Source organism: Cladophialophora yegresii (genome assembly GCF_000585515.1).
Source record: "Cladophialophora yegresii CBS 114405 chromosome Unknown aczIN-supercont1.2, whole genome shotgun sequence".
Lineage (NCBI taxonomy): Eukaryota > Fungi > Ascomycota > Eurotiomycetes > Chaetothyriales > Herpotrichiellaceae > Cladophialophora > Cladophialophora yegresii.
The window spans coordinates 4,884,344-4,896,981 of NW_006913046.1; the positions used below are offsets into that span (position 1 = coordinate 4,884,344).

The following is a 12,638-nucleotide window of genomic DNA, read 5'->3' on the forward strand; positions in this document are numbered from 1 at the left end:
TATGAAGTAGACCTCGAACGAGACACTAAGTATTTGCTTCTTGGGCGCTACTGTCGGAAGTGATACGGATAGCTTGACTGAGCCACTTCTCAATGTTTCACAGGATTTCCACCAGTCAAGCAGTTGGGCCCCGGGCGGCATCGGCACGGCCACTGCCCTCAACTTTGGGTTCAGCTGAGCAAGGGCGGTAGACGCAGCAGCCTCACACTGATTGGTGCCAACCAAGAGCCGTCTGTCGCACCCCAAGGCCGCACAGCTGGGGCGTTTCCTACTTCGGTCTCAAGCCTGCTAGCCATAACATCATGGACCCGGCTATACAACGCTTCTGCTTATTCCTTGTGAGTATAGTATTTCCTCCAATCGTGAACATCCTTGTATCCCAGGACGTCTCGAATCTTCTTGTTGGACAAGGGTGCCTCCCATTCACCCATCTTTCTCGTGATCGGTGTGTTCGGGCAGGTCTTCTTCAGATATTCTTCTGTCGGCGTTGTAGTGGTAATGGTGTCATTTGTCGCATTAAACACCTGGAAGCCCAAGCCGTCTTTGGCGACGCAAAGGTCGCAAATCTGACCAAGGTCTCGTGCATCGATGTAGCTCCAGGCGTTCCTCTTCCTCGTTTCGGGCATGCCAACGAATTGTGGAAAGTTCTGCTCGTAATCCTGTGGTTCGATGACGTTGCCGACAATCAGGGCATAGATATCAATGTTGAAACGGCGCGCAAATGCGCGGGCAATTCTTTCGCCAGCCAACTTGCTGCAGGCGTATGTGTCCTCCGGGTTCCGGTCGTAGTTGTCCTCTTCGAGCGGGAATTTCAAGTAGTCGTCGTCACCTTGTGTGAAACAAACACCGTACGTCGTCTCACTGCTGGCGATGACGATTTTCTTCACTCCCAATTTGGCAGCTGCTTCGATGACATTGTACGTGCTCATGACATTGCCACGGAACGTCTCGCTGTCCGGTACAATCATATTGCGGGCATACGCAGCAAAATGGATGACGGCGTCGGGTGGACCGGGATGTTTTGGTAACGCGTACTCGTCCATTGAGAACAGCGATGACAGGGCGTTGAAGACTTGCCCGCTATCGGTGAGGTCGGTCTTCATGGTATAGACATTTTTACCGGCCGGAATATGATCCTTTGGAAAGTCCACCAAATCGAGATTCAACACTTGGTGTCCTTTCTCCAGAAGATATGGGATACAGTGTCGGCCAGCCTTTCCAGACCCGCCAGTGAAGGCAATTCTTTTTCCGGTGGTAGCCATGGTGCTTGGATCCACGGTATAGCAGTTTTGATGGGGGCCGAAGACTCAGTGCAAATAAGTTCGAGGTGCAAGTGAAGAATTCACGACCTATCCAGATCGCGGGAAAGTGATGACATGACAGAGACCGGGAGTATTGCCGATCGTAGTCCGTGTCCAGGGTTCATTCTGCCTGAAATAGGAAGCTCCATAAGTCAGAACACGGCACTTCTTTTCCTTTGCAACTTATTCGCATCGTGGTCGCTACGCCGGCGGAAGTTGAAAAAACTCGATTTCTGCTTCAAGTTATGTTGTTGTGTAGGGATGGGCGTAAGGAAACTGGACTGGGAAGCGGCTCCGGACATGTAGGGAGCAGGAGAGTATCCGCCCCAGGCATTGGCATGTTGGGGCACAGAAGAATGCCCCTGCTGTGCTTGGGCATATGCAGATTGTCCAGTTTCAGAGTGATGCCTTCCTTGTGGAGGACCTCGAGGAGGTATGTTCGGGCGAACAGATGCATCTTCTCGACCATACATTCGCTTCACCCACTCTGTCTCCTGCTCAACTTTGGCTTGTTGCATTCTTCGCTGTTCCTTCTCCTCCCTTTCCAGCAACTGCCTTGTCAACCTTTCTTCTTCCTCTTCTCTGCGCTTTTTCTGCCGTTGTTCCTCCATGGCTTGCCGCCGCAGTCTCGCAGCCTCGGCTTCGAGTTCCCACTGAGTTCGAGGGTCTGTTGGAGGTACTCGGGAATCTTGGACAGGCGACGCTGACTGAGTAGCAGCATCCGGGTACAAAATAGTGGGCCCACTAGAGTCGTTCGCAGTAGACTTCTTTCTCGTGTTCAGGTTGAAAGTGTCTTTGAGAGTTCCAAAGTAAACATCTCGTATGACCGCAGCTCCGAGCAGAAGAACCACCTCCAGTCCTTTTAGGTCCTCAACGTCGACTCTCTGTAGGTTCGGCTCATACAGGGTCAACTCTTTCAGGCTCTGGAATATTGCTACCGTTATGTCTGGATCTCGGTGTTTCGCCTTGCCCTCGATATCCGTGCTCTTGCCAGACATGAAACAAGCTAGGTCTTTCGAGAACTTGCTGTCCTTCTTCCATTTAAACACAATTTTCGGTGTGACTTCTGAACCAGCAGGATCGTGTTGCGTGCGGTCCAACACGGAACCTGAAGGCGCTCGAAAGGTCTGTTGCGGCATTTCAAATTCCCACGCCGCAGCTTTGGTGACACTTGCTGGTCTATGCCTTACAATGATTTGCTGGTCTGGGTTGTACAGCTGTATCGCAAACTGGGATGGGAGGATGGGCTCTGGTGGAGGTGGAATTGCGCCATTCGCTTTCGCTTGTTCTGACAGTGGCGGAGGCTGTGTCCATTCTGGAATGAGGAGCACTTCCGCGTAGAGGACATCGGGGCTGTAGGCATCGTAAAGAGCTGCGGCATATCGGTTTCTCGAAGCATGTTGCTCCGGATCTAGGTGTCGCAGCGTGTAATGAGGCTCAAACTCGGCCCCATGCTGGGAGAAGAGGAAGGTCGATAGTTGCTTCGGTTTCTCTTTGGATGGCTTCAGAACAAAAGCTGTGCCCATCAGTCAAGTACTCCCTGACAAAACGAGACACAGGTGTCACACGTACTTGGAAGATTCTCGTCCAGCATCTCTTCGAGAGATGTGACAGTCAAGGGCGATTAGGAGGATCACGTCTACGGTCCGCGCATAACGAGGTAACACTTTCACAGGAAGAGACGTGGAGAGAAGAACGAATCTTTGGTAGAACTAACTGGATTATCAGCTTGTAAAGGGTACTTCATCATCAACAGGCGCAGCAAGTGTGTGATACGCGCCCCTCTTACTCCGTATTGTGGGCGTCTTGCTAGGCACAGCCACATATCACGAATGCAGCCTTGAGCATGTCACGGCCGCAAACACGCCGACGCTCAGGCGACCGAAAGGCTGCAAAATACCCCAGGCTCGCGCCTAAGGGCCCCATCAGGTTTAGTGAGACCCAAATAAGAACGTTTGGCCTACCCAATTGTGCGTCATCCACTACTGCGACTGTCCCAATCGAGCGGGTCAGCACCAGGCACGATAGAGTGACAGAGTGCAGTAATGTAACTTACTACGATTTACAGGAGAAAGACACGCGTCTACCAGAAACTTAATTCTGTGTAAGGTTGAATCGCATACCTGCAGGCAGGGTTGCTCATCACTACTGAAGCCTCAGAGCCTCCTCGTCAAGCACGCCGAAAAGATTCTCCACCTCCCTCAGCACCCTCTCGACCCCGAGGCTTAGCTGGCCGGTGACGAGGGCATACGTGTACAACAGGCTATAGTCTTCATCCTTGACTTTCTGCTCCTGCGCATCGCTTCTTCGGTACTCAAATACTTTCGCCAGCAGCCTGTCCCTCGTGTGCTCTATGCTCGGCAACGCGTCACTGGTGATTGAGTACTCAAGCTTCATCGAGCTTGCCAAAACGCTGAACATGTGACTGATGCGTCGACACAGTTGCGCTCGCTCATTGACTGTAGCCTTGAGCAAAGCTTCTTCGCCCGGTGAAATGTGTGGGTCCTTGAGGATCACCTCGTTCATGGCGTGGAAGCTTCCCAGCATTTGCTCGGTGGTTTTGAGTATCCGGCTGTAGATCGCGTGTGGGAATGGTCGGCGGAGCTCGAATTCGCTCTTGGAGGTTTCCGCTAGGCTCTGGAGGTTAGCCAGGAATCTCTGCAGGTAGAACTCTTCCCGCAGATTCATGTATCGGTCGGGATGAAGGCCTTCGGTCAAGGTGGCCAACGGATCCCTTTTCCAGATCAATCCCATTCGCAGCCACAGCAGTGCTAGCCCGTCCTTCAGTTTTTGCCGTGCAGAGATAGGCCATACAGCCCGGGTGATGATCAGGCCCCATATGCAACCCGAAATGACGGCGACTACTCGATGTCCAGCAATAGTGACGATAAGAGGATGCTTGCCGGCATGCTCTTCGTCTCCGTCGTCCCTGTCCTCAACTCCTGAGAGACTATACGCATAGAGCGCGCTGAGATTGTACGTCAACATGATGAATCGTCCCATGGGACCTTTGCCCTTTCCAATGATGATGTATGCTGTCCAGTATGCCATGCCGAATCCAAGGAGCGCCAGGACAATTGGGTTTTCCCTTGATATCTCCCAGACGGCCACAGCGAGGAAAGCTCCAAGACAAGTTCCAAGCACTCGGGAGTAGCCCGTAGTATTCGAAGCTCCAATCGTCATACTGCACACAAGCATATATGTCACCAAGCCCCACTCTCCGCGCCAGTGCCGGTATATTGGTCGTGTAGCAGGTATAAAACTCGGCGCGGCATATAGCATTGCACCCAGACCCACCTTGATGGCAAATCGGACATCGTCGCGCTGAAGGAAGGATGCTGCTGCGTACAGGTAACGGAAGAATATTTGTTTGACGCGTGGTTGGTCAGGCCAATGAGGCTCGTCGTGGTGTCGCCCGACCCTGAGATTTTTGTTGCTCACTTGGAGTTCGGCCTCATCAGACCTCTTCACCGTTTTCGCAAAGTCGGATTCAAGGCCATCCAAATCAGTTTCACCGTACCGTGATCGCCAGAACTGCAACCATCGCCAAGTCTTCCCAGCTGGTTGCTCATCGACTTCGAGCTGGAGTTCATCGAGGATGATAAGATATTGTTTGACAGATTCGGCGACCTCAACCAAAGAGTAAGAGAAGTGCCCACAACACGCAGCGGCATCCTCCCAGTCTGCTTGCACATGTATCGGACGAGAGCGATCCATGTCCTTTTGACTGTACACCACAAGGAGCGCCTGACGTCGGGAACTCCGGTACAGGTCAAGTGCGCGGTCGAGACTAGATTTAAACTTCGGATTGGTCGTGACAACGTAGTGCTTGGACGCATCAAATGGGCAGTCGTCCAGGATCTCCTTGAGCGTGAATGCCAAGGATCTCATAGCTGGACCTAGGTTCTGGATGAAAAGCTCGAAAATTTGCCCAGGTGTTCTGAACGGGGCCGGATTTGTAGAACCACGCTGTGAATTGGCTGTCAGAGTTGGCGACAGTGGTGTAAAGTAGCTCAAGATGTCACGGTCATTTGCTATGATTCTGGAGCTCTCCATGGAATCCATCCAACCCGCCGTAGCAGGATGCTGTGCTGAGGATTCGATGGGACCGAATGCAGGCTGTTTGGTGACCACGAATTGCATGGCTGCGGCACTTCGCAGACCACCGATGCTCTGAGAGATTCGCTGAATGCACTGGGAGAGTCGGGCTTCGATCAATGCCTGTCGCTCGGTGCCTAACAGGTAATGTTCATACCGTGCTTCTTTCAAATTCTGAGTGATGGTGGAAGACGCCTTCTTGTGCTGATCGCTGATCCCTTGCAACACATGATCCTCCAGCTCTGCCTCGTCCCCGGACAAGAAGCTACTAGTGATCAGCGCCAGCATGTCAGCAAGAGCGTCGGTAACCTGGATAAGATTCTTCCTCAGCTTGTGCCTGGCGGAGATGGGAAAGATCAAGAACGAGACTAGCATCGTCGCCAGGACCCCAGCCACAATCATCTTCAGGATCTGGAGGATCGACTTCGCGGAATAGTCCCCAGCCTGGATTGCCCCTTCTTTCGTGAGGATGGTGACCAGACTGAGGGATACAAGCGAGCATGCTATGTTTACCAAAGGATCGTTCTTCTTCAGCTTGACCCATGCTACCACCCCGAGACCACCGCCGACGAAAAAGATCAGCACGATAGCGTGCCCAAGTTCAATAAGATGGACCGTGTCTGCGAAGAAAGCCGCAACGGTCATGCTCATAAAGGAGACGAGGGCAACGTAGAGAAACGCCGTCGTCGCCAGAATGAGCGCATCGAGCATGCTTCCCAGGGATCGAGCAGGATGGAAGTAAACCGTGATCGTCGCGACCATGTGCTTGGAGTTCTGTCGGCCGAACAAATCGCTCAATTGCGGGACGAAGGTAGCGAGACTGCCCAGGAGGTATGCGAGGGCGCATTTGAAGACTCCTTTGCCAGTGTCAGAGAGTATGAATTGCTTGACCTGTTTCAGAAACTCCAAGCTCTTGGACCGCAGCCAACCATGTTTGGGAGAAGTGGACGTGTCGGCCTCACGACTTTGCCCGAGGAGGGGACTGGCCTCGTCAACGCTGTCGTGGGAGCCATCGAAAGGGTCGAAGTTGTGGAGGGTGAATGTTTTGCTCAATCGTGCGCCAGTGGAAGGGTCAATGTAGGATGATTGACGCAGCTGCGTAGCAAATTTAGCATGTAGTTTTCACACAGGCCACCTACCACTTACGCTCGCCCTGGGATTCAGATCGGTCACGTCGGCATCACTGTCTTCTGAGCTGGAGGCCATGTTTCAGGTGGTCTTGTCAGACCATTGCCGCCGGGCAGAATAGCCTTGCTTATAGGTGCCATGGCGGCCTAGAGGTAGTCATGATGAGAACAGATGGCACTTTGTAGACCCGGAGTCGTGGGATGTAGACATTGTGCTGCTTTTGGCAAAGCGTTCACAACTGCTCGTGGCTCCTCGTCGGGATTCGGCTGGCCCTCGGCTCGAACTCGCCTCATAAACTCAAAATACGCCTCACATTTCGCGTTCGAGTACCTACCTTGTGTAATCTTCTGACCAGGACGGGCGTTCTGGATACGTGTCCATCCGACACCATGTATCTTGTTCCGGTAGTTCCACAGCGTCTCGCAAGTAGAGAAAATGCATTTCCAGCGCTTGCAAAATAGCCGAGAGAAAGATTATGGGGCGGATTGGTCAATAGCTTCCACTTCCTCGAAGACGAAAAGTACTACTGTATGAACAGGTCTACCACGTCGAAAACTGGCATTATGATCGAAGTGATTTCTTTATGCGCATCAGATATCGGCGTCCTTGGTCAAAGCTGAACCAAATGCTACACCAGATTCGGGAGGGGCTCTTCACCTGCTCCCTAGGTATCCATCACGACCATCGTCTCTTCAAGGTTGCCCCGTCCCATACGTTCGCGCTGATTGTTCCACCCAGTCCCTCGCCAACATATAGCGCTTTTAGTCGTACTCAGCTGTTGTTTGCAACTGTACGGCCTGCTCTTGACATCCGCATTTGCCACCCATCTAATTCCACTGCTTCCGCATGCACATTCGGCCTACTTTCCGCAAGAGAAGAGTGACCAAGTTCTCTGCTAGGTAGCTCACCGATGTAGCTCTTGGCTGGCTGGGCACTAAAAGTATACACATTGTCCCTGTCAATACTGTTGGCGTACGAAGGCGGCTTGGCTGCGAAGAGTTTTCTGCGGTACCGTCGTGGTATTGCGATGAAGCCGATAAGCAGAAGCAGGGGTATGCCAAGCCCAAGGCCGACACCAACACCAATCGTCGTGCTTGATGAGGAGGTGGACGGGCTAGCGGTTTGTGGCGCGGGAGGAACTGGGGAAGGTGTGGATGTGGCTGTCGCTGTGGTCGTTGGTTTTGACGTCGATGTGGCTTGGGTAGAGGGAGCCAGTGTGGATGACGCTGGGGAAGACACCAGCGGTGTCGTGTTCAGTGGTGCTGTATCTGAAGCTGCGGTCAAGTTGATGTAATGGGAGGTTGTTGCTCCATCCAGATCCTGTGCTCCAGCTGGTGTTAACGCCAGGAAGAAGACATTGGACTGATTGAGGCTGAATTGCTGTGGTGTGACTGTCCAGGAAAACCCTCCTTCTTCATCCGAGCCGAGTATTTTCGCTACAAGAGCCGATCAGCAGACGCAGTCACTATGTGGAGGGGTTGTTCGAGAGAGGGAAGGGAGATCTCTGGACTCACTGTATATTGGGCCGCTACCTTCGGCAGCAGACTGGACACCAAGGCTTTGCTGCCATAGGAATATGTTGTAGTCATCCTCATCAGTGACCCATTGAATATCAATCACCGAACCAACAGCGTAGGCCTTGTTTTCCGCAAAGAATAGTTCGCCTCCCGCCGCAGGAGGGTTGACAAAATAGGTGGAGGGCGTCTGGCAAAGGACATGCGCAAAAAGAAAGATCGCAATGGCGAAAAAGGTGTTGTACATTGCAACAAGAGAGAAGTCGGAACTACCTGCGAAAACCGTGATAAACGGGAGCAAGGCAAGGGAGAAAAAGTATCGCTTGGAATGGAGAGCTCTGCGGGAACCATAGACGAACAGCTCAGCTCCTCAGTTCACCTTAGGACAGAGTGAAAGAGATATTTGGGTCATCTCCGGCCCAAGTGTGAGGATGGTATCAGAATGTACGGTCACATACAACTGGTGGCGGACTGACCTCGCATGCCATCGAAGGTGTCTTTCGAGAGTCACCCCCGATAGTTCGAGCATCGCTACACTGTTGATTCAAGAGACATATATGCAGGACCGATCTGTGAATAGTACCTAGGTAGCGTTTGTTGAGCTTGCAGGTCAGAAGTTTGGAATTACCTTAGGCACCATGGGCAGGGTCACTGCGAGAGATGAATCGAAAGCAGCTGGCTAGACCCGGGCTCTGCAGGGAATCAAGGTCTTCTAAATAGCCGGGATCACCTTAAAGATCGCCATATTCTATGTTGGAGTGGTTGTAGCTGCGAATAAGGGAAGGACATGATGGAGATATTTTGGTTCGGTTTGATGCACTGTATGCGGCGCTTGTTCCTTGCTCAGATTGGTGGTTAGGACGCCTAACGGAACGGCTCCAGTAATTCGCATGCCGGCAACCTCGTACGTAGTAGCTTGGATGGCGCAGTTGGGGTTGGGACTAGCAAGGAGCAGATGTGGCGGCAAGCTTCCGAGACGAGGCTTAGCAGAAAGGCAATCTGCTTGTGGGGGCGCATATCGGGGTGGGTACGGCCGGGGGTTACTGTGAGGAGTCAAACCAGGCCATCAAGTTTCAGTGCAATGTGCCTCCATGGGCTCTTCCTAACAATGAATGGCGGGGCGTTTCCGGGACAGCAAGGTATGCCGTATGCCGTCAAATAGGATCGTTGAGCTTTGACAATCGTACAAAGGGCCAGAAGCAGGGAGCAAATGTCAGGTCACGAAATGGCGTTTCCCGAACAAGGCTCTCGAGGTCTATTTAGCTGCGAGACCGTTTCGCTTTGTGACCGAATAGCACTCAACAACGAGTCAAGAGGACATTCGACGTGAAGAGAAGCTTTCAACCAAAGCAGACACTTCTAGGATATCCTAGCTAGGGCGCTGGCTTGCACAGAAAGCCATCCCTGCAGTGCCTGAACCGCTCATGGTGCGCTCCTTTGCCTCTGTCATGAACAGCATTCCTTCTCAGCCAAATCGGATCACCATCTTAGCATTTTTGTCTTTTGTTGGATTTCTCTTCCTCTTCGTAGTTTGGCATCCCTCTTCCTCAAATTTCGGTGTCATTTTCCAGCACGCGTCATCGTCACGCGGCGGGATCAGCAGTTCACGCCAAAAGTCACTGCAATTTATCCACAATGCCACCTTAGGGGTATGTCTTCAGCTCGTGCGGCCGCCGTACACCTTGCTAAAGAACACTCAGTTTGAAAGAATCCTTGCCATCAATTTGCCCGAGAGAACCGACCACAGGGATGGCCTGATACTTGCCTCTGCAGTGTCAAACTTGCACGTTGAGTTTGTGGATGGTGTGCGTGGTGACACAATTCTTGACAAAGTCCTCCCGCCCGATCATCCGGAGCATATTGACCCGGCTCGACTTGGAAGCTGGCGTGCCCATATCAATGCTATTAGCCGGTAAATATTCCCTCGAAGCCGGCGCGGATGTCAAGGGCTGATCGCTCCCAGAGTCGTGGAGAATAACTGGACGTCAGCATTGATCCTTGAAGATGATGTGGACTGGGACACTAGGTTGAGACCTTTGCTCACGGATTTCGCATTGGCCTCTGACACCGTTCTCTCGCGGCATGACTCGACTGCGCTGAAGTTCCACGAGCTTTCCTACTCGCACGTTCCGAGAACGTCACCTTACGGAGATGGCTGGGATGTCCTGTGGCTTGGACACTGTGGAATGGAGATAGCTGACTCCTCTTCCACCGTGATCCGAGAGAACGATGAGACGGTGCCCGAAGTTCGTTTTCTCCATTCGTGGGATCGAGATGAGGTCTCGCCACTGGCGGACTATCCACCACATACGCGACTCGTGGGTGAACAACACGAGGGGGTTTGCTCACTTGCGTACGCTGTTTCTCAAAGCGGTGCTCGCGGGCTCCTGAACAGTCTTGGTCTGAAGCGGGTGGACAACGCTTTCGATTTGATGTTACGCGAATGGTGCGAGGGTATTCATGAAGACCGTTCCCATCGCTGTATCGGCGTTTTGCCTCAGCTGTTCGACCATTACAGACCCATCGGGCCGTCGGAGATCGATAGCGACATCTCAGCTCCGAACGGTGGGTATCGCAGTCAGCCGTTCACACAAAACATCCGCTGGAGCGTGAGGCTCAATATGGACAAACTCCTGCGTGGCGAGACCGACTATACAGACCAGTGGCCGGACTCCAATGTCTGAATTCGAAGAACATATCAGGTGCAGACAAAAAATGTCAAAGAGTCGGGTGGAATACGTGGGAGCATGTTTAGGAAAGGTCGACCACACACATAATGAACGTCGTCCACAAGCCTCGAGACCAGTGGAGAATCGTCAAAGCCCACTGATGGTCAAGATACGCAGATTGGACATGTCACGCCGCGAGTAGTGTAGACGACACTAAGGCTTTGTCGGATAGGAACGCGGAGCTCGAGCAAAGGGGACCCAATCAGCCACAATGGCAGTGGTGAGGGCAAACCTCGGATACGACTCCAAGGCTTCACAAGCGATAGGAGAGATCAAGCCTTCGATGTTTTGCACGACGGCTCAGAGCATCGACACAGATGATAGCTTGAAGGGCGGCCCCCGTATCATCACATCCACCTAACGATGGTTTGCACAACAACTCCCACAAATCACCCCAACGAAAACACAAAGGCAGTCCTACTTAAGGTGGCCTCCTCCACTACTCTGCCAAGGTTGGTCGTCGCGCCCGTTCTTCCCGAGAATCTCGATATCACCTGTGGCCAATGCAAATGCAGAGTAATCCGCCCAGCCGAGCGTTGACAGGTTGCTCTGGCAATCGATCGCTTGTCCCTGCCCGATTGTTTGCTATGACCCCATCATCACGCTTCCACCAACTATTACAGTTCGGATCTTAAAACGACATTGTCTGCAACGCTGGCTGCACGTCAGGCCAATACCCCACGGCCGTTTCTTCAAGCGGACAGAGCGCTAGGTTTTGACCTTGGCGCCGTCCCTAGAGGACATTATCGATGAGGACGGAGATGAATTTGGTCTTCTCTTCAATGACGTGGATGAGGAAGTTGCGGGAGACATTGGTGTTCGGAACGTACAGCAATTTAAACTTAGGCAGATCCGTACCGTCACCCCTTGAATGATACCTAAGTAAGGAACATGAGCCCAGATCTTAAAGTCACGGCGCTCTCATCTCGTCCAGTTATTGTGCGGGGCCGACAGGAATGAGAACGTGTCAAACGCAGTCGCCAACACAATCAGATGGAACTTGTCCATAGAATCATTTCCCTTGAATTCATAACCATAGGCCGCGAACCGCTCGATCGCATCCGTTGCCAGGTTGACATTCCTCCAGTACAATGTCGTGTAGTAATCATCGCTAGCCACCGTCCGTTCACAAAACGGATGATACGATAAGGGGGAAGCTTTTCCCAAAGATCAGGCCAATCTGGCAGTCGCTCTCCCAGCACTGAGCAGATCGGAGTTCATCGGCCTCATCAGGTCAGCGTACGTGGACTCTGACTTCGTCACAGCGGATGGAACGACCCTCTGGTGTCCATGGCCTCCGCTCGAGCTCGTGGCCAAACTGGCGGGAAACAGGTGCACGATGTTTGATGCCAGTCGTGGCGAGGGATCATCCGGGCTCGCGTGCTTCGAGAGATGGTGAGGCGAGACACCACTTCTGCGGTTTTCGGCGCGATCTGAGCTGCGGAGGCGCGTGAGTAAGGTCAGAATAGCAAGCAGCAGCAGTCGGACACGACATAGCTGACTTGTTTTATGGGACATATTGACACTGAATACTAAAATATGACGAACAATCACTCTGCGCTGCCAGCAGCTGCCTGCTATATCAAGAGAACTGAGAGGCATTCCTGGAGGCGTTGCCGCAGCATCGCTGATACCCTGTCCTTCCGCCGCGCCCGTTGTTAGAAAGAGATCCTGTGATAATCACGCAAAGCGGTAGCCCTCGTGTGCGAGCGTGCTTTGTGAGTCGGCTGTCGAACGGTCACAGCTTGTACGGATGCCGCAAAGGGAGCACGACTTCAAGACCGGTGCCGTGACCGGAGTGGGTGTCGTGGTGAGTTAGAGTGATGAGCACCCGAACAGCATTCTTGGCTGGACTTCCTCAAAGCAGG

The 12,638-nt window shown here is 52.7% G+C and overlaps 5 protein-coding genes across 5 annotated transcripts; 1 reads left to right on the top strand and 4 right to left on the bottom strand.

The window, feature by feature from the left end:
• Positions 1 to 329: 329 nt before the first annotated feature.
• A1O7_03681 (UDP-glucose 4-epimerase) lies at positions 330 to 1,262 on the bottom strand (the record flags this gene model as incomplete). Its single annotated transcript, XM_007757698.1, has 1 exon — positions 330 to 1,262. One exon carries the CDS (start codon positions 1,260 to 1,262, stop codon positions 330 to 332), a length of 933 nt encoding a protein of 310 aa, XP_007755888.1.
• Positions 1,263 to 1,453: 191 nt separating this feature from the next.
• A1O7_03682 (uncharacterized protein) lies at positions 1,454 to 2,827 on the bottom strand (the record flags this gene model as incomplete). Its single annotated transcript, XM_007757699.1, has 1 exon — positions 1,454 to 2,827. One exon carries the CDS (start codon positions 2,825 to 2,827, stop codon positions 1,454 to 1,456), a length of 1,374 nt encoding a protein of 457 aa, XP_007755889.1.
• A 619-nt stretch (positions 2,828 to 3,446) lies between these two features.
• Positions 3,447 to 6,605, bottom strand: A1O7_03683 (uncharacterized protein; the record flags this gene model as incomplete). Its single annotated transcript, XM_007757700.1, has 2 exons — positions 3,447 to 6,494; positions 6,546 to 6,605. 2 exons carry the CDS (start codon positions 6,603 to 6,605, stop codon positions 3,447 to 3,449), a joined length of 3,108 nt encoding a protein of 1,035 aa, XP_007755890.1.
• A 693-nt stretch (positions 6,606 to 7,298) lies between these two features.
• A1O7_03684 (uncharacterized protein) lies at positions 7,299 to 8,288 on the bottom strand (the record flags this gene model as incomplete). The annotated part of the gene is made up of 2 exons (XM_007757701.1): positions 7,299 to 7,963; positions 8,042 to 8,288. The coding sequence occupies 2 exons, from the start codon at positions 8,286 to 8,288 to the stop codon at positions 7,299 to 7,301; spliced, it is 912 nt and encodes a 303-aa protein (XP_007755891.1).
• Positions 8,289 to 9,489: 1,201 nt separating this feature from the next.
• A1O7_03685 (uncharacterized protein) lies at positions 9,490 to 10,725 on the top strand (the record flags this gene model as incomplete). The annotated part of the gene is made up of 3 exons (XM_007757702.1): positions 9,490 to 9,690; positions 9,742 to 9,953; positions 10,005 to 10,725. 3 exons carry the CDS (start codon positions 9,490 to 9,492, stop codon positions 10,723 to 10,725), a joined length of 1,134 nt encoding a protein of 377 aa, XP_007755892.1.
• Positions 10,726 to 12,638: the final 1,913 nt, after the last annotated feature.